This window comes from Hipposideros armiger, unplaced genomic scaffold (assembly GCF_001890085.2).
Source record: "Hipposideros armiger isolate ML-2016 unplaced genomic scaffold, ASM189008v1 scaffold_441, whole genome shotgun sequence".
NCBI classification, from domain to species: Eukaryota; Metazoa; Chordata; class Mammalia; order Chiroptera; family Hipposideridae; genus Hipposideros; species Hipposideros armiger.
This window is the reverse complement of record NW_017731791.1, coordinates 1,576,966-1,602,325: the sequence shown is the minus strand read 5'-3', so window position 1 is coordinate 1,602,325 and position 25,360 is coordinate 1,576,966. Positions and strand designations below refer to the sequence as shown.

The following is a 25,360-nucleotide window of genomic DNA, read 5'->3' as shown; positions in this document are numbered from 1 at the left end:
TTTGAACATTTTGAAATACAGTTAATAATTATCCAGTATAGTTAAAAAATGTATTCAGCTAAATTAGTAAATGGTAACACATGTATTTATAGTTCTGAATACAGTAAAATATACTTAATATCAAGTGTATTTGAAGTCATTTTTTTCTTTTAATAGTGCTAAGTGACAGAATTGTTTTTTGTTTCTAAGTCCAAGCTTTACTGGAAATAATAAACCTATGTTATAATTATTATTTAAATACATATATAAATATATAATTGATTCTAAGTTATTTTTATTTCAGTTATGTCAGAATCATTTCAAAACAAAAATACTAGCTTTCTCATAGATAGTGGACAGTTGTAACAGTTGCGAGGTGTGTCACAAGAAAGATCGTAGTAATAATAAAGCATCTCCCTTTTCAATGATAACTTAAAATGAATCCCAGGTAGTATCTGTGATGTTTCTGTCATAAATTTATATTGGAATACTATCTTGAGTGGGAAGATAGTGGCAGAATAGTCCCCAGAGAGTAACAGAAAAAAAGGGTTAAACATTTTGCTCTGGGGAACTGAGAATATCTATATAAATTAAGTGATTATTCAGCCTTCAAATGGTGTTGATCTTTGCAAGGGGAGTCCTACTTTCCCTAACTGGATAGTAGCTTAACTTTTCCCCCTTGCTTATTCTACAAATTCTAAAGCTGTATCCAAGGCTTTAAAAAATCATACCTAAATCAAAGAGTGCAAATCTATTATCAGACATGTTTTTGGCATAAGAAACCCATTTTCCAAAGAAATCCTTAAAATATTTTAGTGTTTTGTTTTGTTTTTTCCCCCAAAATGAGCAGGCAAAACAAAACGGGTTTGGATAATGCTATAGGCATGATCTTGAATCTTTTTTTTCTTCTCAGAGTTTGAGCATTTCTCTATTTTGTCTTAATAAAAGTACAAAATTTAATTGCTGAATGGGATTCCATAACATAGATTAACTATAATTTAATTTCTCTATAATTGGCGTATTTTCCAGGTTTGTTTAATTCTTACATACAAACTTTCAGATACATCAGTTGCTTGAAGTAAGCTGGCTGTAAATGATGAATTTGTGTCTGAAAAACTTATAAATCAACGTTTTGTAGGAAGTGCAGAATTTTAAAATTGTGCTAGAGGGCGAGGCCCTTTAAACAAAAATCCCCATTTCCTCCCCCAACCCCCCAAAATAAATAAAAATCTTGCAGTTTTATAAACAATATTTTAAAAAGACTCATCAGCAAATTTTTCTGTTGATAAAATTTGATTTGAAATTGTAATTTTGTTTATTTGGAACAGGTGGATCTGTTTTTCATTTATATAAAACTCTTTGATTTAATCTTTCAGATGTCTTTTTTTCACCTTAATCTTTAGAAGACATTTCACTCCTGATTATGATCTTCTGTTTTCCAGAGTAACAGCTATCCACCAATGTCAGATCCATACATGCCTAGTTACTATGCTCCATCCATTGGATTTCCATATTCTCTTGGGGAAGCAGCATGGTCCACAGCTGGAGACCAACCTATGCCATATCTGACAACCTATGGACAAATGAGTAATGGAGAGCATCACTATATACCAGATGGTGTGTTTGGTCAGCCTGGGGCATTAGGAAATACCCCTCCATTTCTTGGTCAGCATGGATTTAACTTTTTTCCTGGTAATGCTGATTTCTCTACATGGGGGACAAGTGGATCTCAGGGACAATCAACACAGAGTTCTGCTTATAGTAGCAGTTATGGCTATCCACCCAGTTCTCTTGGGAGAGCTATCACTGACGGGCAGGCTGGATTTGGCAGCGACACTTTGAGTAAGGTGCCTGGCATTAGCAGTATTGAGCAAGGCATGACTGGACTGAAAATTGGTGGTGACCTGACGGCTGCAGTGACAAAAACTGTAGGAACAGCCTTGAGCAGCAGTGGTATGACGAGCATTGCAACCAATAGTGTGCCACCCGTTAGCAGTGCAGCACCCAAACCAACCTCCTGGGCGGCCATTGCCAGAAAGCCTGCCAAACCTCAACCGAAACTGAAACCCAAGGGCAATGTGGGAATTGGGGGTGCTGCTGTGCCACCCCCTCCTATAAAACACAACATGAATATTGGAACTTGGGATGAAAAGGGGTCCGTGGTAAAGGCTCCACCAACCCAACCAGTTCTGCCTCCTCAAACTATAATCCAGCAGCCTCAGCCATTAATTCAACCACCACCATTGGTGCAAAGCCAACTGCCTCAACAGCAGCCTCAGCCGCCACAACCACAGCAGCAACAAGGACCTCAGCCCCAGGCCCAGCCTCACCAAGTGCAGCCCCAACAGCAGCAGCTGCAGAACCGCTGGGTGGCTCCTCGGAACAGGGGAGCTGGCTTCAACCAGAACAATGGAGCGGGCGGCGAAAACTTTGGTTTAGGTGTTCCTGTCAGCGCTTCACCTGCTAGTGTAGAAGTGCATCCAGTGCTGGAAAAGCTAAAGGCCATAAACAACTACAATCCCAAAGACTTTGACTGGAACCTGAAGAATGGACGTGTGTTTATAATTAAAAGCTACTCTGAGGATGACATTCACCGTTCTATTAAGTACTCTATCTGGTGTAGTACTGAGCATGGTAACAAGCGTTTGGATGCAGCTTACCGTTCCCTGAATGGGAAAGGCCCACTCTATTTACTCTTCAGTGTGAATGGCAGTGGACATTTTTGTGGAGTGGCTGAAATGAAGTCTGTTGTGGACTATAATGCATATGCTGGTGTCTGGTCTCAGGATAAGTGGAAGGGCAAATTTGAAGTGAAATGGATCTTTGTCAAAGATGTTCCCAATAACCAATTACGGCATATTCGCTTAGAAAATAATGACAACAAACCGGTTACCAATTCAAGGGACACTCAAGAGGTACCCCTAGAAAAAGCTAAGCAAGTGCTTAAAATAATTGCTACTTTCAAGCATACCACCTCAATCTTTGATGACTTTGCACATTATGAAAAGCGTCAAGAAGAGGAGGAAGCCATGCGTAGGGTAAGAGTGCAGTAATTTTTGGTGTAGGGTCTTTTTATTGGGGTGGTATGCATGGGTGGGTAATTAATGCCTTTTCATATTACATTCTGAACTTAAGAACTTTACTTTGAAGGAAACCAACCACTTCGCTTAAGAAACAGAGCTTTACAAACAGGGTTGAAAGCCTGTGATACTTCATTTGAATCATTTCATCTTTCTTTCCCAAGGGTAACCCTTACTCTGAATTTGCTTCCTGCCTATTCTTCATACTCCTCAGGTGATAAAGATCTTTAAGTCGTGTTCATAAAAGCTCAGTGAGTTCTGCATTTATAATTAAGCAGACTTAAGAACGGGCAAGGAATTAATCACTATCTTGAACAATTTTGTGGGGAAATGTGTTCGGAGTTTGAAACAGCCTTTAAATAAATGTTTGAATATTATTCATTTTGTGTTTATGAGAAATAAAATGGATTTTTTTCCCCTAGAACTCTTGAAGCATTTTTATAATTGTGCACTAAGAGCACTTGTACGAAACACAGTGTGGATTTCACTGTAGGAAGGTAGCTTAGAGTTGGGAAGACATAGGCTTCAGATTTAGACTGCAGAGTTGATTTCTAATTCTGTTGCTTATCTCTGAGACTCTAAAGGGGAAGATTTCCCAAGAAGTTCCTTACTCACTGTTCATGCTTGCGTATTGGCCAGAGTTGATCACAAGGCACACACGAGACAGGCTAGGGAATGTTTTCCGTTTTAAAATACTAGAGAAAATTGGTGTGGGAGGGTGCTATTTTTAGGAGGAAAAGAAAATTGATGGAGTAGGCAACTAGCAGATATTTTCATAGTCAGTACATTTAAATTTCTTTTCAAATGAAGCAGGGATAAAGTTAGAAGCTTCTCCAATACATTACATTGGTTACCATGCAAGGCTTGTACATAGAAATTCAGATAAAACAGGAACTTAAGTCTAAGTGAATATAAAGCGTAGTGATTCCTATCGTGTGAACATATGTATGTATCTTGTGGCTTCTTAATCTTTGCAAAAGGGAACCGTTTCAGTTAACGTTGATTCTAGACCAGTAGTTCCCAAATTTTAGGGTACATAAATATCAATTGGGGTGCTTCTTGAAAATGCAGGTTTTTGAGACACACCCTAGGAGAATCTGTTATATTTGTTAAGAGACCTGGTAGAGTAATTTTTAAACAAGCACCTTGGTGATTTTCCTGCTAGTGACTGCTGAACTGAATTGTTAGAAACTTTGCTTTGGAATAACACAAATGACTATGTAAGTAAGGCCCTGCTCAACCTTTGTAATCGCCATTACAAATGTGGGTCAGGAGAAATGATTTGGGGTATGGAAGGTGGGATGCAGGTGACGATTTCATTTTAGGATGTGCTGATTTTAAGATGCCTTTGAGAAATACAGACAGTGAAATCTTGTTGATGAGGCAGTTAGATGTGGGAGCTTCTTGTTCATAGACAGTTGATTGTACATAAGTGGGATGAGATAACTCAGGGAGGAAAAATGCATGGCAGGGAAATATTATCAACTTTTCTTTCTCCTACCATTAAGGAGAGGTCTCCCTTGTATATTTATATTACATAAAAGTATAGTCTTATATTCTGGAGAAGTCTGAGGCCAGCCTAAATTTTCTTTCTTTGGAAACAGCTATTTCTGTGTGCATAAAAGTTTTTCTTTATTCTTGCAGTAGGGACCTGCATGTAGAATGCGTACAATATGGGTCTCTTAGCATTTTTCTTACTCTTTTGTCTGTAGACCAGGTTTTTATTTTTGTTTTCTTTTTTCTAATAATGTCAAAAATATATTGAATTTTTCTTTGTCCTTGTTTGTAATTGGGTCTTTATTCTTTTTTCTGCATTGTGAAAATTTCGCAAATTTGAATTTCCATGGTATTGATATGATTTGCTTTGTGTTGGTTCTGTGACTTGTGAGCTTTTGAATTCTTCAGTGACAGTACTAGTTTGTTTACCTTATCACATCTATCTCCCCTTTACATCTATCTGTTGATTGTTCTCTTACTTGAATCTCTTGATCCAGAGTCCATCTTGATTTTATTGAGCACAAAGATGACTATTCACAGCTTATAGAAACGTCTTCCTATTTCGTATCCTTTTTAATGTATTTTTTAAATTTACATACAGTAAAATGGTAAATTTCCCTTTGCTGCTGCTTTGTAGTCAAGTGTTCCCCTCTCTGTTTCCCCTAATTTACTGATCTGTTCTCTGTCTCTGTAAGGCATTTTCCATAATGTCAGATAAATGAAAGTACACAGTGTGTAACCTTTTAAGACTGGCTTCTTTCACGCAGCATAATATCTTTGCAATTTATCTGTTTTTTTATATATCAATTCTTTGTTCCTTTTAATTACTAAGTACCATTTCATTGTATGGAGTTAACCAGTGTATCCCTCCATTCATTCTTTGGAGGACATCTGGATTATTTCCAGTTTTGGGAGATTGTAAATAAAGCTCCTATAAATATTTGTGGACATATCGTTTTTTAAAATGTTTTTTAAATCATATAGTAAAATTCACTTTTTGGGGGTGTACAGTTCTATGAATTTTAACACATTTGTAGATTCGTGTAACCACCACCACAGTCGGGATACAGAATAGTTCCTTTATCCATGCAAAGCTAGTCTGTACTATCCCTTTGTATTAACATCTTTCCCCCAAGTCTAACCTCTGAAAGCCATGCATGATCTGGACTCATAGTTTTGTTAGTATCCTTTTTTATGAAAAAGTGTTTTAAGACTCGTTTTGGCTTTTTTTTTTCCTCTGTCATTATTGAGCAAGGAAGAGGATCGATTATCGAGGTCAGGTATGTGCCCCAAAATAGGGTGATTTTTTTTTTGTTCTTGTTGTTTGTTGTGTTTTTGGGTTTTTTTGCACTTCAATGCTTGGTGTTAGTTGCACGTTCTCATCTCTTTGCAAATGTGGAGATGGGAGAGGCATGATGTAAGTTAACTTTACCAGGTAAGCAATTCATGAGCCTGTGAAGAAAGAGTAGGAAGGGAGAGCCAGTCCAGTGGATACTCCAGAAGGTGAACTTTGATTTTCCTTTGAAACCACCATGTCAGGAAACGCTTTTCCCTGCTTATTAACTATGTAGCATTTGGAATATCATGTCCACACCCAATTTTCTTACTGTGCTGTTACCCATGTCCAGGCCAAATTTGGGGATTTTCATTTGTAGACTTCCTCTTAGATATGCTTGTATTTGCACTTTGGTTTTTCAGCAAAACTGCTTTTGAATACTCTTGACATCCCAGTGATGAAGGGCACTCTCCCTGTCTATTCTAGGTCCTCATTGGCTCTATCAAAAGATCAGTGGGTTTTTGCTAGGATTCCCTTGCTAAGCTTCCTTAATTTTTTAAATAAAAGGAGTTAGTTGCAAGTCATTACTGAACATCTGTCCTGTATTTAACTGAAATTCCTTAAAGCTTCTGACATGTGAAGATTACGTTTTCCTAGGTGCGTATTATTCAGACCTTGGCTGAAATAGGGTTTCTTAAACAAGACACAAAACAGCACTAATAAAAGAAAAGATTGGTAAAATTTGATTAGATTAAAATCGTCAGAAGATGCTTTTTTTTTTTCTTTTTTTTTTTAAATTTTATTGGGGAGGGGCCAGCCGCAGCCGAGTGGTGCGATGGTTAAGAACTGGCTTGGGATGCCAGAGGGCCCTGGTTCAGATCCCACATATGAGGGCCAGTGACACTGCCCTCCGCAGCTGAGATGCTGAACAACAGCTCAGCCTGGAGCTGGGCTGCCGTGAGTCGCCGTCGGCTGCAGCTCCTGTGGCAGTAGGTTGCCATGGGCTACCGTGTGTAGCCAGCAGCCAGCGTGAGTGGCTAGCAGCCTCAGTGAACAGCTGTCCAGGGGCCGGTGACCGATCTGCTCGCCCAGGAAGAGCGCAATGATGGTGCCAACTTGGGCCAGTGGAGCAACGTCCTCCACAACTAGACTGAAGAACAAAAGGACAGCAACTTGTCTGTTCCCCTTCCCCCGATTCCCCACCGCTGTTCCCCTCCCCCCGTTCCCCAATAAAATAAAATAAATGCATTATTGGGGAATTGGAGGGGAACAGCGGTGGGGAATCGGGGGGAAGGGGAACAGACAAGTTGCTGTTTTATTGGGGAATTGGGGGGAGGGGAACAGCAGTGGGGAATCTGGGGAAGGGGAACAGACAAGTTGCTGTTATTTTTTTTGTTCTTCAGTCTAGTTGTGGAGGATGTTGCTTTTACTGGCCCAGGCTGGCACCATCATTGCGCTCTTCCAGGGTGAGGCAGATCAGTCGCTGGCCTCTGAACAGCCGCTCACGCTGGCTGCCAGCCACTCACTGTAGCTTATGGCAGCCCACTGCAGCAGGGTCTGCAGCCTACGGTGTCACCGGCAACCCACGCAGCTCAGCCCCAGATCGAGCTGCCGTTCACCATATTAGCTGCAGAGGGGAGTGTCACTGGCCCTCATATGTGGGATCTGAACCAGGGCCCTCTGGCGTCCCAAGCCAGTTCTTAGCCAACATGCCATTCGGCCGGCCCCCAAAAGATGCTTTAAGGAAAATAAAAAGACATATTAGGAACTGGGAGAAATTAGAACATAACTGATCAAAGATTAGTATCAATATATAAAACTCCTATGAATCAGTTTAAGAAAAAGGTAAATAACCCAATTGAAAAATGACCAAAATATATGCGAATAGACATTGCATGGGAGAGGAAACAAATAGAGCTAATAAATATATAAAAAGGTATTCACTCTTAATAATTAGGAAAATGCAAAGTAAAACTATAATGAGAAAATACTTTATATCTAATTAGCAAAATTACAAAATTTGATAGTATGAAGTATTGGAGAGACTGCAGATCAAAATCTCTTCTACAGTTGCAGATGGGAACATGAAATTGATATAGCTATGTGGGGAAACAGTTTTGCAATTTCTTATAAAACCGAACATTTCATATACCTTATAATACAGCAGTTTTTCTCCAGGATAGATACCGTAGAGTAACTTTGCATATACCCCTGAAGACATACAAGAATTCTTAGGTGCACAGGTGATAATAGTAAAAAATAGGTAGGGAATGACCTAAATGTCCATCAGCAGGAAAAGGGCCAAAATGCGTAGGTGCTATAGTAACATGGTGGAATGATTGAACTGTATAGCTACATGCAGCAGTATGAATGGATTTTTTTTTCTCCTTCATCTTTTTATTTGGAAATAATGTGTAATTTATTTGGAAAAATAAGAATAGTATATAGAACTTTTATCCAGATTCACCTGTTAACATTCTTCCCTGTTTGCTTCATGTTTTGTTTTTTTTTAACAATTGGAGAGTAAGTTCCATACATTATGGCTCTTTACCCCAAAAAACTATAGTGTATATTTTCTAAGAATAAGGATATTCTCTTACATAACTGCAATATTCTGTCAGTTGATCCAGTGTCCTTTAAGCCTTTTTTTTTTCCCGAGGCTAACATCAGGTAAAGGACCTAGAATAGCGAAAACAATTTTGAATAATAACAATTTTAGAAGGCTTATACTTATCTGACTTGAGAAATGTTTGCCTTCCTCAAATTTGGGAAAATTTTTTCCTATGTTTTTTAATAGAAGTTTTGTAGTTTAATAGTTTAAAGTTTTACATTTAGGTTTGTAGTTATTGTAGCTTTCTTTTCATTTCTCACTGTGTTCGTGTTTTTTAAATTCTTGAGCCTACTTGTGATAGACAAGGACTTTAAAAAAGCTAATTCTGTCTTGTCATTGCTGGGTCTTTTTTTCTTGGTTATTTTTCTTTTTCTTCTGGTTATTTTGGCAGTGGAGGAATTCCCCAGCTTGCCTTGCCCAGGAAAGCACCCATGGCAGAGCCGACCAGACAAGGCTGTCTGGTCTCATTATATAAAACTTACAAAGTCGTTCTCTGTTTTAGTGTGAAGGGTATTGGTGAAACTTAAAACTGTAGGAGAAATCCATACTAGTTATTGTAATATTTGTATAGTTCTTCATGCTTAGATTTGAACACATAATTCTGGTGTTTTTTATTAAAATCAAGTTTGATGAAAGAACATCCAAGACAAACCCACTAAAATATATTTAATTCAGGGAGTGTAAGATAATATATAAAACAAAATTTGATTTGTTGTTAGGATTAATAATGTGAAAAGAAAAGGAAACCAGAAAATGTGTTTTGGAAATGAGAAATGTGATTGTCAAAATGAAAACAAAGCAGTGAGCAAGCAGATTAATACAGTATTTATGTTTTAGATCCAGTTGATGATCTGGGATTTCAAATCAAAGAAATTTTCAAATGTAGAGTAATAGAGATGAACCGTATGAGATGTGAAAGATGTGGAAAAGAGGTTCACTCTCTAAACGAGTGTTTAAAAGAGTACAGGAAAAAACAAAGGAAAGAATGATTCAAGAAAAATTTCCAGACCCCCAAGATACATGTTTTCAGAAAGATAGGCTCACCGAGTAACCAATAGGATTATTTAAAATTTAAAAGAAAAAAAAAAGGACAGTATTAAAGAGAATATCTTAATAGCTTAAAAGCTTTCCAAGCAAAAGACAAATTACTTAGAAAGGAAGGAGAATCAGACTATCATCGGAATTCTCTCATCTACAGCTCTGGATACTCACATGTAAAAGCTTATTTTGGAGTGGAGGGGAGTGGGGCATATCTTATGTTTAAAGACGAGTGTTGAATTTTACCAGTGAGGGAAAGCTCAACATAAAGTAAGAGCTTAGCCACATGCCCTTTGTAAGAAAGTTACTTGAAGAGCTACTTCAATAGAATGAAAAAGAAATTCAAGAAAGATAATAACACCTGGAACTAGAACAAATATCCCTCAATAGCGACTCTTATGTATTTTGAATCAGACTGGTCTTTATTGTACATAGTGTGTATCAAGACTATAAGCATCTCGCCACTCTTCCTGTTAAATGGAACTATGGTCTTTGAAGCCTAACAAATGAAATGAGCCCTCACTTGGGAGCCACTGACCTTGGAGATAGAAGGAAGCTAAAAAGAAAAAATTTCTAGCTAATCTTTGTTCTCATTGGACCATAAGCTCTATGAGAACAGAACTTTTGGAAAGTTGAATGTCATAATTTTTTTTATTGGTTTAATTACTGTGGCTTATTTAGGAACTATGTACTTGATTATTCAAGTTACACAGTGCTGTCGATTGCTTTTTCCATTTGTAGAAATGGACAATAGAATATGAAAGAATTATATTATAGTTGTGCAAAATGTTATGAGATGGAGCAGGAAGGAAAGGTTTGAGGAAGGGTAAATGCACTGATTTTCTCTTCTTTCTATAGGTAACAGATAATTGTTTATAGAGATTATGTATCAATCAATTGTGCCTTAAACATTTAACGCGTAAGGACAGTCACTAGAACTAAAAATAGTGTGGCTTCTAATGTAGGGAGAGGGAAGAGAGGAGAATATAACACGTTCAACTGTGATAAATTACTCGCTTAATGGGAATTGATAGTGTCTGAAAAATCGAGAAGTGTATGTATTATTAGTATACTATGCTTAGAGTTAGTGGCACCCCATCAGGGGACTTAAAATAGAAAGGACTAGAGGAGGATGGGGGGGGAAGCTTGAGTTTTTACTTCAATGTGCTGTTTGTATGTATTCTAATGATAAAGCTGGTTTAATTGGAAAATAAAAGAAGGAAAACAAAGAACTAATAATATCAAGTAATCTGTAATCTACATAGCACTAGAGTCTACTTTTGACTAGATAATCCTGAATAATAAAATTTAACTTTTGTTGAACTGAATGTGAGTCATTTAAACCCTACTGTATTCTTTGGTTCTTATGAATCCTTATTAACCAGGAAACAATCTGAGGTGAAATTTTTAGTTTAATAGCTCTTTTAATTCCATATAGAGAGAGAGTTTTTAATTTCCTGTAAGTTTGAGATGAACTTACATAATATGGAATTTACCTGTTGCCTCAAAAAGAGACAAAGCCCTACAGCTTATGCAGAAACAAGTGAGGCATACTTATAAAGTCCCTATTAAATAGTTTTAATTCTAGATCTTCTATGTATTTTAGTCACATATGCTATTTTGTATTGTTGGGTATTTCCAAAGAGTAAATTTTAGTATCTGATAAAAATTTTTTTCCCGATTGTAATAACTTTGATCTGGGATGAGATGTTAGGTCTGTATCAAAGTAACCAAACTTGTGTTAATATACAAGAAATTACTTCAACAATATTTCTCTTTATTCCTGTGACAACAGTAAGCATTTTTCTGACAGTTCTGTAGATGTACAGATAGTTCTCAACGTACAGTGGGGTTTCCTTCCAATAGACCTATTGTAAGTCGAAAATATCCTGTTGAAAATGCATTTAATACACCCAGCCTACTGAACATCATAGCTTAGCCTAGCCTGCCTTAAACTTTTCTATGGTTGCAGTTCTCTATTAGTGAGTTGATTGTGATTAACAAACAAATTCAGTATATAAAATCTTGCTTTCCCTCTGAAGAATGTTTCTCTAGAAAATAGTTTTTGGCCCAGGATGTATCACACTTGATACTATAAACTTTTATATTACGTATTTAAATGAGTAATTCTTTGATAAAACATTGAGTGATATTTTGAATAGTCAAGATGATTCAGTTTTTGTTGCAGTAATGCCCTGTTCTGAATTTGGTAAATATTCTTGATAAGCCAAATGTGGGAAAGGAGGTGCTTAAGTTAATATTTTATAATATTGATTTGTTTTTATTTTTTTCTCAGATTAATTTTGTTGCCCTATAGGAAAGTTCATGATGTCTGTGTTATGTTCCAATGTTGGTAAAGAATTTCATGAGTTTTTAGTAAATGAACTACCAATAGTTTACTGGGTTAATTATATATCTTTGGGAGGTATTTCTTTCATATCTATTATGGTATGAACAGTCATTAAATTGAATAGTGTTTGAATTATTTCATTTATTTTTCTTTAGCAGCAAATACATGATTACTTTAGGAACATATGTTTAATTCTAAGTGAATATGAAGTACTTTAAGTTTCAGGAAGTAACTTAAATTATTGAATTATCTTTTGTTTACTTAGTTTATTTTAGAAGTTTGGCGTGCAATTTCTTGATTTAGAAATTTATTAACTATAGTCATGTGCCACATAACTTTTCAGTCAATGATGGACCGCGTATACAAAGGCGGTCCCATGAGATTATAATGGAGCCAAATTTCCTGGAAGGAATGGACAAATATGTGGTTCAGGAGGAATTTATCTTTCTCTGATGGGAGCAATATTGTGGTGCTTAGCAGTAGATTCCTCTCACAGCATCTCAATTCTGAGTGCACATATTCATCCTAATGAGTCAGCCACTGACCTGTTTCAGCACAGAGGAGCCTGTCCCCTCAGTGCTCCATATTCAGAGGACGCTACCCAACTCCCAGAGCTGGCCTGATGGTCTTCAGAGGACATTGCTGTAAGTTCTTCGTTGAGGACCTGAGATCCTATACGAAGTCCACAGGAGAGAGGACCCTAACAAGTATTAAGTCCCACTGTGTAGCATGGACCCAGACCGTCCTTGTACTTTGGGAATATTTTCATGTCGTGATGATGTAAAGCATAGATAAATTTTATTTTTCCCCCGCATCAGTTCAATGACAGAGAGAGCCCTTTGTGCTAGATAGGGTGAGTAGAACCAAAAAACAAACTTCCAAAGTCAATATATTGAGTCCTCAGTTCTACACACTCTTCATGTTAAACACCCCTTTTAAAAAAAATAAATACCACAAAGTTCCTTAGTCTGACCACTGCTCCAACATGCAGTAGCCAAAACCCCATTGCCATGACAATCCCCTGGTTTCCTTTGTCTCTCCATTTTGGTTTCTTATTCCTAATGATCCTCCTTTTACTCCCTCCTGACTGTCACTGTCATGGTGGCCTGTGCCTTACTCAGCTTGTTTCTCCTTGATATTTCCAATCAACCCAGCCACACCCCTGTTCATGGAGCAGCACTGGCAGCTTTGATGTTCAGAAGGAAGGGGAGGGCTTGTGGAACTGTGTTTATAAAGTCTGCAGTAGTGGACAGCCATGTCCTAGGCCTTGACATTCACTCACCACTCACTCAACTGACTCACACAGAGCATCTTCCAGTCCTGCAAGCTCCATTCATGGTAAGTGCGCTACACAGATGCCCCATTTTTCATCTTTTATACAGGATTTTTACTGTACCTTTTTTACATTTAGATATACAGATCTTTACCAAGTGCATGATAATTGACTGCAGTATTCAGTCCAGTAATGTGCTGTACAAGTTTGTAGCCTAGGAGTAGACTGCAGCATGTAGCCACAGTTTGTATAGTAGGCAATGCTGTCTAGGTTTGTGTGAGTGCACTCTGATTGCACAATAATGAAAACGCCTAACAACACTTTTCTCAGAACATAACCCATCATTAAGTTGTATGTGACTATATATTGCACTCTAATTTCTGAGTGAACTGACTTGACTGTCTTGGCAGAAAACTTTGAATTTACTGGAAGGTGTTACAGCTCTTGTATCTTACACATTTGACATTCAGTACTGATGTGCTGCGTCTTTTTGCATTTGAAATAACGTAAAGGAATGGGAAAAAGATTTTCAGATATATAATTAAAGAACTAGGATGTAAAAAGCTGCTAGTGGACAATTCCACTTGTGAGTGACAGTCTGGAATACAGTCGTTTTATTTTCATTTTATTATAAAGAGTCTAAAATCTGACTTCAAAATAGAATTGCTTATAGATTCCTTTGCTTGGCTTTAAGCACCTGTTTCCATGTCCCGCATCAACTTTTTCTCGAGAATTCTAGAACGCATCTTGTATTCTAGTTAACCTATATTGCCATATATTTACATCATACATGTTTTTTTTAAAAACTATGTTCCTTTATTCATTCACCAGATAAATATTGGATTGTCAGGAAAGTCTTGATGTATTTTTCTATGTTTTTCAATGCAAAAATGCATCATGACTTCCCCGACAACCCAATATTAAAGGTTACCAGTAAGCCACTAAAGATAAATAATGTCCCTCCCCCATTTTTAGAACTCAGCCTACTTGGAGAGACAATTCCTCTCTGTAAAGTTTTGTAGTTTTCAGTGTTTTGGGCCAGCATGTCTCTTGCTGAATTTATTGCTACGTATTTTATATTTTGACTGCTATTGGAAGTGTAATTACATTTTTCACTCTTGCCAGTGGGTTTATAGAAATGTCCTATATTCTGCGACCTTGCTAAATTCCTTTATTAGTTCCAGTAGTCCTAGTAGAACATCCTTAGGATTTTCTGCCTAGTAATCACGTCATCTGCAAATAGAGACAATTTTATTTCTTTTTGTGCTTTTTGCTTTTTTCTTGCAATTTTATTTTCAATGTACTATTACTTAAACATGAAATTAAGTGAAAACTCTAAAACCAAAATAAGACTACACATAAATAATTTAATGTGTTGAGTGATATTATTTTGCTGATGCTAAGTCATAGCTCAAAATATGAATCAGTCCTAAGTCTTAGAACCATGTTCTTATTCTTACTCTCATTGGACCACCTGAACTAACATATACTGTGACCGTTCTCTATCGTTTTTCACTATTTGAACTTCTTCCTAACTCTTCCATTTTGTAGTACACTTTGAGGTTATTTGATCTGATCTTTGGTTGATACTGTATTTATTAACTGCATCTAATTTTTTCTTAAACCTGAAAAACTGCTTTATTTTATAAACGCAAGCATGAGCACTGGAATCTTTTAAAGCAGTTTTTTATTGTAGTGTGCTCATGCAAAAAAAGGATCAAGTATTTTAGTCTCGATTAAGTGGAAGCATACGTTTAAAGTTAGAAGAATTGACTTCTAAAAGCAGAACTTGCAAAGTATAATCATTATCCTTTCCCTTGATGATTTTTTTGGTTTGAATTTATTTTACAGTGCAGAATTAGCTGTTTCCTTTACATTTTTTGTCTTTTGTCCTCTTAATGCAAAGGCTCTGTCATGTTGTTGGGACAGTGCATGGGAAATGTACCTCAGTATTAGAGCACTTTAATGGCTCTGCACAAATGTCCAGGCTTTTGAACAGCTAGGCATTTCATCCATTGGTTACCACCCTTATTCTGCTCTTGCAGCATGAATTTTTCCAGTCTTGTCAGCCAGTATGCAGATTTCATTTCTGTTACAGTCATTAATTTTCCTGAAGAATTGAATCTATCATATATTTTAACTTCGTTGTTCATCTATAAAACTTCGTCTTTTCTTGGAACATGCATACCTTTTTCTTTTAAAATTTAAAAATATAGTCTCATGCTTCACTGTTTTAACTTAGACAGAATTTAAGTAACACTTTTATCATAAACAATAAAAAGAGAAGCAGGGCTGCCATTAAATTAAAATAATACCCTGTAGAATGTGTATGTATTTCATATTTCTGCAACAATGGTTTTAATGTGATATTTGGGAGTTGTATGTTATGATTTTTTAAAACTTTATTTTGAGATAATTTTGTTGCAAAGATAATACAATCCGTTTTTGTATATCCTTTATTTTCCCTAATGTTAACATGTTACCTAATCATACACATGTTGCATTTATTCAAACAAATGAACAGTGGTACAATACTGTTAAATTACAGACTTAGATTTTTTTTTTCAATTACAGTTGACATAATATTACATTAGTTTCAGGTGTGCAACATAGTAATTAGTCATTTATATAACTTACAAAGTCATAGAAATGCTCAAGATCTGAAACAGCAGGTTTTTTTTGTTGTTTTTTTTTATTGGGGAATTGGGGGAAGGGGAACAGACAAGTTGCTGTCCTTTGTTCTTCAGTCTCATTGTGGAGGACGTTGCTTCACTGGCCCAAGTTGGCACCATCATTGCGCTCTTCCTGGGCGAGGCAGATCAGTCCCCGGCTTCTGGACGGCCGCTCACTGCGGCTGCTGGCCGCTCACGCTGGCTGCTGGCTACACACGGTAGCCCATGGCAAAACCCACTGCCACAGGGGCTGCAGCCTATGCCGTTGCCGGCGGCTCATGGCAGCCCAGCTCCAGGTTGAGCTGTTGTTCAGCATCTTAGCTGTGGAGGGCAGTGTCACTGGCCCTCATATATGGGATCCGAACCGGGGCCCTCTGGCGTCCCAAGCCAGTTCTTTACCATTGCGCCACTCGGCCGGCCCTGGAACAGCAGTTTTGCACTTAGTTGGCACGTCTCTTTAGTCTTCGTGCTGTGACACTTTCTCTGTCTTTTCTTGTCTCATGGCTTTCACGTTTTGAAGACTACTGTTCAGGTGTTTTGTAAGGTGTCCCTTGTCAGTTTGCCTAATGCTTTCTCATGATTAGATGGAGGTTATGGGTTTGGGGAAGAATGCCACGTGAGTGATGTGTCCTTCTCACTTGCTCATACATAACTTATTGCTGGCGATACTAACTTTGATTACTTGGTTCAGGTTGTGTCAGCTAGGATACTCAAGTGACTATGTCCCTTTTTCCCCTTTGCATACTCTATTCTTTAAAGCAGTCAGTATATTCAGCCTACTCTAGCTAGAGAGGAGGAAAATTGAGCCCCATCTCATGCAGGAAGGAATACCAAAGAATTTGCGGATTATTTTGTTTTTATTTAGCTCTTCCATGTGTTCTTTTTCCCTCTTCTAAAATATTCATTTTGTCTTGGGTTTATTCTTCAATTCTCTTATTTTTTTCTTTGTGATTTCCAGCTTTTTTTTTTTTTTCCCCTGCTCTGTAATTTGAGATAGTTCTTGCGCTACCCCAGTGAGGTAGTGATCATTTCCCTTCAATTCATGTACTGAAATTTTAAACTGGAAAGTCAGATTTCTAAACGAGGGTCTTTGTTGCATTTGGATCTCAAGTGTCTGCTTGCCGGCAGCCCCTGCCTCATGTTCACAGCAGTTCTGTTTTCTTGTACATAACGTTCTGAGCACTTGTCCTCATTCTCTTTCTGGATGGTTTTGCTTCTGAGCTACGCAGTTCCTTTTTCCCTGGTGGCTCATTGGTGCTTGGGCCTGGTTACTGAAATATTGCTAATCATGATAAACCTACAGCTGATTAAAAGGAAATAAGCTATTCACCTGTAAAGTTAAGCTGTTGGCCCCTCTGAGGACACGGAAGAATATTTTGTATTCTGGCTCTTCTCTTCTTAACTCATCTGTTAATAAGCTCTGTCAAAAAAAAAAAACAACAACATGGGTTGGCAAGTAAACTTCTGGAGTTCGCCTCCACAGGCCAGTGTCTGGGTCTTCGCCTTAGATGGTGTGTGGTCTGCAGTGCCCTTACTCAGCGCAGGGTGGGAAGAAAGCCCTGTTGTGGAGGCCCTCCCGGCTCTGACCGCCGGGTGGGCGAGGCCTTGCTCTACTAATGAAAAGGGAGGGAGGAGGGCCGCCTCTGTCAGTTGATTTTTTGAGTTATCAGTCATCATTAAAAGTAGAAAGTGAGTTCTTTGGATCATTTTGGAAAGTGTGTATCCTCAAAAGTTGTACATGTTTAAAGTGGCATCTTCTGAATTATCACTAGAGCCTTAGTCTTTCTCTGGGTGTACTGGACCATGGCTCCTTTTGTGTAATTCAGTTCCTGTTCTCCCTGTTTTATCTCCCAACAACATACCAGTACGTGTCATTATGATGTTGCCTGTTTAATACGTATCTGTCTTAAAGCAGAGATATCACCCGTGGGCCTCAGGAGGATTTGAGTCGTGTAATAGATATTTATGTACCATGCTGAGAACTTCCATGTTTGTGTATCCATCCTGGACCTTTCCTCTAACCTCCAGATTCATGTATCCGATTGCCTATTTGATAGCTTCACTTACTTGTCTAATAAGCATCTTAAATATAATAGAACGCATTTCTTTGCCCGCCCCAAACCTCCATCTTGGTAGAGGGCCTCACTGCACTTCCAGTTGTTTAGGCCAATAACACTGGTCTCTGGATCCTTCTCTTTCTCATCCCCTGTCTAATCAGTCTATCAGTAAGTCTTTTTGGCTCTGCTTTCAAAATGTATCCCGAATCCAAGCACTTTTCAGTAACTGTCTTTCACCCCTGTCTGAGAGCTGTTATTGGGTTGTTGGAAAAGTCATGACGCATTTTTGCAATGAAAAACAGAAAAAATAGGTCATGACTTCTCCGACAGCCAAATATTATGGTGCTGGCCTTCTTACTGACCTTCCTGTCCCCATCTGTGCTCCTCTACACACTGTTTTTAGCAAAACAGCCTTTGTGTCAAGTGAGACTGGACTGTTTTCTCAGGCTTGACAGGGTTTGACAGGGTTAGTATCAAAAGTATTGCTAACCTCAGGATACATCAGGAAAGAGCCCCATTTTTCTAGTCTCTGGAACTGTTGTTGTAAGTTTAGAATGATTTATTCTGGGACAGTTAATCAAATGCACCTGTAAAACCTTGTGAGCCTGTGCTGTGGCTTTTTTGTTTGGGTTAGATTTTTAATTGTTGATTTAAGTTCTTTAGTTATTATAATTCTCTTCAGGTTTTCTATTCTTGAGTTTATTTCGGTAAATTGTATTTTTAGGAAGTTGTTCATTTTGTCTTAAGTGTTTTTCATATGGGTATATTGGCATTAATAGTATTTTTATTTTTTAGCTATATCAGACTTCATGATATTATTATTTATGCTTCGTTTTTTTAAAATCATTCTTTCCAGAAATTCTTTCAGTGTTAACTTTTCTTTCCCTCAAAGCACCAGCTTTTCATCTTTGTTCTTTGGCGCTCCTTTATTTTTGTTTCTGTTTCATTTTTTTTCTGCTGCTATCTTATTTCATTCCTTCTATTTTCCGGGGCTAACTGTTGTCTATTTTCTAATGTACTGAGTTGGATGATGAGCTTATTATTTTTCAACTTTTTAAAAAATTCTGCACATGTAAATACTTAAGTCTTTTGGGGATGGTGTAGCATTTCTTCTATTGTACTGATGTAAAAGTTTTCAGATTTCCCTTATGATTTTTTGGGAGACTATTAGAAGTTTGTTTTAGAATTTCATAATGTGGATAAGGTTTTATTGTGTTGGGATTATCTGTTTGTTTTGCTTCTGAAATCTGTCTGAAAATGTGATCTGTATGGTACTGACTCTTTGGTATTTATTTAGATTTGCTTTCTGGTCTGGCATATACTCACTTTTTGTGGTTGTTCAGTGTGTACTCTCTAATTATTTGGCTCAGTTTTCTGTGTTCTGTATATTTAATCTGTATTTTTACTAACTTGTCTGCTCTTATCAATTACTAAGAGAAATGTGTTAAATTCTCCTGCTATAATTAGGAACCTGTCAGGGTTTCTTTGTAATTCTGAACTTTTAATATGTGTAAAGTTGTATTTTTAGTTGAATACTGTTACAGCTGTTTTTTTAAAAAATTCTTATCCAGTATGTAGTGATCATTTTATTTCAAACTACCATGTTTCCCCGAAAATAAGACCTAGCCAGAGAAGAAGCTCTAGCATGATTCCTCCAGGGTATGGAGGGCACGCACCCCTCATAAGAGGGTTTTATAACCTGTTTCAAGGAGAAGGGTGCCTTTTCCACAAACTCCTTCAGCTTAAAATATTCAGTATGACAAGGTGTGCCGTATGTTGGCACCTAAAATCATGCTACGGCTTATTTTCCGGCTATGTCTGATTTTCGGGGAAACGGTATGGTTTTTGCCTTAAAATCCATTTTGTCTGATCTTAATATAGTATCAGTCTTCATTTGGTTTGTTTTCATTACTTTTAACTTTTCTGTTACCTTATGTTCTTGTAAATCATGTATAACTGGATTAAAAAAAAACAAACTTAAAATCTGAGCTGTTTTGTGTTTTCATTGATGAATCTACCTTTTTTGATTGCTTAATATAAATGTATAAATGGTACGTGTATTTCTGCCATCTTATTTTGTGCTTTCTGTCTTTCAAGCTTCATCTCCCCACCCCTTTTCTGTCCTATTTGATTGACGGAGTCTTTTATTTTCCCCTTCCTATCTAATGAGTTAGAGGTTATGCATTATATACACAGATGTCTTATGTATGTAACATATTTTATCGATTCAGTTAAAGTGCATAGTTGATTACAGTTCACTCTTGAAATAGCATCTCTAGCTTGTATTTAAATAACACATGACCCTCATTGATGTAACCCATCATCCCCCTCGAATTAAACCTCTCTTTCTAACTTATCCTTAAGTAGTGGCACCTTTTTTCTGTAGTTCTGGGGCTTTTCATGGAATTGATGAATTGCTCTAGTTTTGATCAGTCGTTTTTTGAGGAATGAGCAGTGTGCTGTTAAATCCTCTTGCTTCATCTCTAGTAAGTAGTGTGTTTTATATCTAGCTATGTAAGGCAGGCTTCAGAATTTCTCATACAAACCTGTTTTCTTCAGAGGAGAGCTAAACGTTCTTTATGTTTAGGCTGGTTTTATAAAAGCTTTATTTAGTATCTTTGTAAAATTTCAGCTACAGCTTCTTTTTACCCAATATTTTTTTGGTCTTCGTTGGTTTATGTTTGATTTTTGTTTTTCCTTATCCTTTTGAAACATGGTTAATTAGGTTGCTCTGTTTTGGAGGGGTTTTTTCGTTTGTTTTTTATTTTTTAATTCCAGAGTGTCTCACTGATTCTTATGAATCTATGAAATAATTTTTATTTGTAGTTATGTAGTAGGACATTTAATAGCTTTATTAAATGATGTTCTATTCAAGTTCTAGGACTATATTTAAATGACAAAAGGAATTTAGTAGCAAAGAACTTAAAAGTTCTCTTTGGAATTTAAAATACAACTTTCTGATGATGATGTCACAGGGGATGGAAAACTAATTTGGCCATTTGCAAAGTATATTCTTATTTATTATGGAACATGTTACTCATGAAAAGTAAAATGGGAGTAGGGAAACCAGAAAGTCTGTATAATGTGTTAAACACAAGTGATTTTCAGGGTGTGGGTCTTGGACCAGTAGGTGCCATTGGAACACATGTAAACTCATGAGAAATGCAAGCTCACAGCTTCAGCATCCGGCTTCTGGGACCCGATACTCGGGGTTTCCACAGGCCATCCAGGTGATTCTGATGCTCGCTGAAGTTTGAGTTACACATTAAAACAAGATGGTACAAACAAACTACATGATGCGTTCAGTTGGAAGACATAAATATTACAAGGTAACTATTTGGTTCATAAACATGAAAACATCACTCAGTTTAACTTTTGTTTGAGGGGTTTCTACTTTCTTAGAAGGAATTATTGATGATAAATATTAATACTTCTTGATGTGGAAAGTTGTGCTGAATGTGAAAATATGATATGGAGGAAGTTTGTGGTTCAGAGTATTTTTTTATTAACTAAAAATGAAATGCAACTCTTTTCCTTTCCTCCTAACCCTACCTCAGCCAATAGTTTTCAAATTGCTATGGAGTACTTTTGGTTTATTCAATACCTCACCATCAAAAACTCATTGAGGGCCGACCAAGTGGCTCAGTTGGTTAAGAGCTCGCTCAAGAGTGCGAGCTCTGAGCAACAGTGGTTCGAGTCCCGGTCCCAGCTGAGCTGCCAACAGATGGCAGAATGGCTCAGCTAAAAAAAAAAACAAACAAAAAAAACCTAATTGAAAGGGCTAGAAAGACTTTACTGTAATATTCTCACCTTAATCAAAATGCTGTGGGGAGGCCCTTCCTGTCCTGAAATGTGTTGGGCGTTCTTCACTTTGCAATGTTTTGTGGTAATCATCCCACTATGGTGTGTATAGGTAATGATAAATCTGTTTTAACTAATTACTTGAATTAGTACTTGAAGAACTTTTTATGGAGGTACATAAAATTAAATCTTTAATGATGGTATTTTAATTTTTTTTTTTTCAGGAGAGAAATAGAAACAAACAATAACCATATGAAGATGTCTTGTTAGAATTACAACACTAATGATGTAGACTCTGGAAATGCCTAATAAGTCAAAGAAGACATTATTAAAGCTTTTTTTCTGCTTAAGGTGACATCTTTGAACTCTTTAACACAGAATTGACTCTTGTAATGGTTTTCATCAGCGCATCTGCCCTTATCCTCTCACCAAACACACTTGAGAACTGTAACTTCGTCAAGCACTTTCTGTCCTGAAGCTTTTCCCAGTATCTGCTGTCTTTTGTAATTATGCATCCCAGCTAAGGCACAGAAGACTGAATGAATGCAAGGATTCATTAACACTCTGAACTTTTAAATACTAACAGTTAACCATTAGAAGTGGTTCAACGGTGTAAGAGTCACACTGCTTCAACTTTTTCTTTGTTGTAGTTTTTAAATTGTCGATTTTTAGCTATTTGACAGATTAAAAGCAAAATAATCATGCCATATTTAGTCCTGGAGTTCAAGTCTAAATGTTTATGTGAAAAATTATTGTAGTAAACTTTTAATATGGCAAAGCAACCTTAAGCTCTATTTTAGCCAAATGAAACATAATCTGAGATTATATTAGAACATTTCCCTTGTCTTCAAACTGTTTGGTGTAACAGAATATTGATATGCAGCTTGGTGGATCTCACCAGTTAATGCACATTCTTCTCCCCTCCTTCCCCCAATAATATGTATACTGAAAAATGTGCATTTGTCTGAGAAATTCTTTTGTTTGCTACCACTTAATTAATGAATCTCAAAATTTTGAGTAAATGTACCTCAGTCTAATCAGACTTTTTATGACCTTTATAACTACATTTAAAACCCTTAATTCCTATTTCTGGGTGTTTGCGAGCCTGATTGCTATCATGAAGTAAACCTTTATTACTGTAGGTATTCACTAGCTAAATAAACATAGTCTTGTTTAGCAAGCATATACTGGTCCTCAACTCTTTTCTCCAGCTTTTGCAGTGTCCTGGCATCCTTAAATACTTTGAAAATATGGCCTTGATCCATGGATTAAATCAGTATCTAAGTGAATGTGTTGATGTTTTTATTGATCAGATCTATATAAATGGGAATACAGCATATATCTGGGTATTCTTATAGTTATCTTTTTAACATCTTTTTTTCATTAATTACATATCAACATTAATTTTGTATCTTGAAACAAATTGATTTTGTATAATTAAATGTGTCAAGCATCTGTATAACTGATTTGGTGGCTTAAGGTTATGAAGTTAGTGTACTGCCCCTTATATTACTGTTCCAAAGGGAGAGAGCTATGTAGAAAGATACGATAAGGGTGAAAAAATAGCAATACAGTAGATTTGAATACCTTGGTATTTTGCATTACTCCATTTATGTTTACATCATGTTCAGAAATGTTTTCATTCTGTCACTTCAATTCAAAAATTTAGTGACGTATTTCTTTGTGGCTTTCATTTATATAATTGTTTTGTACAATGTTTTCTTAAAATGTACAAATACTGTATTCGTGTGAAGTAAAATACAGTATTTGTAGATAATCGTAGCTACTTCACAGGTCCTTGGTAGTCCCATTGTAGTTGTATCAGTGTTTACTGAAGGGAACATTAAAATATTAATGGTATATTATAAAATAAAGACTTTCTTAAAGGAAAGTTGCACCTGTTTTACCTTTTTAAGAGTAAGCCATGAAATCTTGTAACATGTCTCTTAACTATTTATAATGAAAATTGGCATTTGGGTATAGTAACCACAGCAATGTTCTACATCCCTAAGATGATGCAGGAAGGACATGTCAAAGATGACTGCTGTCACCCCAGAGGTCCTATTAGAGAAAGCTGTAAAGGGGTGACCTCGTAGAAAGGATCTGAGTCCTCGCTCTGAGGTTCTCTTTTTCTTGGTGCTTTATTAGCAACTCTGAATATTTTTATAAAATTAGTTACATTATAAATGGATTGAAACTTGTTTAATTTATTTTGGTTTCTGTGTGAGAAGGGTCCCAGAAACACTCAGCACGCAGGCTGATCGTAATAGCCGACTCAGAAATGTCCAGTGTAACTGGGTGGTCTGTTCATCATGAGGCGTACATCCCAGTGCCTTTCACCTGGATTTCTAATATTAAGTGAAATGGGTGCAGCATTCCTTTGGAAGGAGAAACTTTTATCTTTTCAATCGGTATTTTTTTTTCCCTCAGTTTTCTTCAGAGCACCTACTTTCTCTTCCTCCTTGGTCTGTCAGTATATTACAAAATTTTTTCCTCTAAGTGAAATTATCACAGGTTGTCTCAATAGCACAACTAACTGAATGTTTCATACCTGGAGGGACCAAAAGGGAGAGAACCTGGGCTCTCTACATCCGGAGACACATAATCAGATGTTTGAATAATCACAAGTTAAGACACGATTGGCCCAGTAAATTTCTTGCTTAATGTTTTTCCAAGATATGTCTTGAATGTTTCTTATTAAAGTTATCTTATGTGGGTATTTTATTTTGAAAGGTATTAATAGTTTGTATATTTAACAGTAAGGGGGGAAATGTAACCAAAATTAGTATTCTTTCTCTATACATATTGGTACTTGAAGATTCTTTTCAAAAGAAACCCGGCCTTCTCCTAATTTTAATACTTACTTCCTCACTTTAACTTAAGTGATCTTTCTAATTCAAAAGCTGTGTTCTTTTTGAATACCATGCATGGAGGTTAAGCTGATGTTGAAGCAGTTTGCAATAAAAAAGAATTAGCTTAAGTCATTTAATCATTTCAAGTGCATTCAGCATCCTATAAAAATAAGTTTGAGAAATTTAAGAGAATTGTGTTTTCATTAAGTTTTGCATATCTTTTGTTATGCCATGTAAATTCCCTTCTTTTTCGTATGATTAAAGAAAGGTTATGATAAAAATGATTAGTTCATTTACATTCACTTGTAGCAGTTACATGAGAATTTGAATTTTGTCGTGTTTGGGTTTGTTCATTCCTGTGAATGATGGTACAGTTAGGTGAGATTTTCTGTTATGGTACCCAAACTCACCATTTGGTCCTCTTTAATCTTTGAGGGTTTCAATAAAAATTGTTCACTCATATCTGTGTTCTTTCCATTTTATCTTCATAAATATGGATTGCCTGCTAGAAAACAACAGTTTTGTCAGCTGTGTTCTGGGGTTTCCTGATTGACATCTTTCAAGTACAAACAGATTATATCACTGTTTTGGTTGGCCATTTAAATTAAGTGGGGGAATTAAAGAGGGAAGATAGCAGTTTATCCCAACCTTTATCCACATAAGTGAGTTTATTGAGTTACATGTTCTTAAAACTCAACTTAGAGCAAAACAAAAAGGCCTATTTATTTCCATGTAAGTAGTGTCTCCAGCTGCCTAATAACCCTAACTCCCATTCTTCAAACCAAGGAAAGATTTCCTCTCAGTCTGCGCATTTTCCTTTGGGATGGATAGAGCTTATGTAGCTAGGATCATGGTGACTCTGGATGGTACATTG

At 36.7% G+C, this 25,360-nt stretch overlaps 1 protein-coding gene across 7 annotated transcripts in view; it reads left to right on the top strand.

Annotated features, from left to right (window-relative positions):
- The window catches only part of YTHDF3 (YTH N6-methyladenosine RNA binding protein F3), a 39,108-nt gene extending 14,162 nt beyond the window's left edge, over window positions 1–24,946 (top strand). For 6 of the 7 annotated variants that reach the window (XM_019665373.1, XM_019665370.1, XM_019665375.1 and 3 more), the window contains 2 exons: window positions 1,422–3,017; window positions 21,859–24,946. In XM_019665373.1, the coding sequence (XP_019520918.1) occupies window positions 1,422–3,017; window positions 21,859–21,882 (1,620 nt within the window). In that variant the 3' untranslated portion in view covers window positions 21,883–24,946. The remainder of the gene's footprint in view (window positions 1–1,421; window positions 3,018–21,858) is intronic. The other variant, XR_002126522.1, reaches the window with a different exon arrangement.
- Window positions 24,947–25,360: the final 414 nt, after the last annotated feature.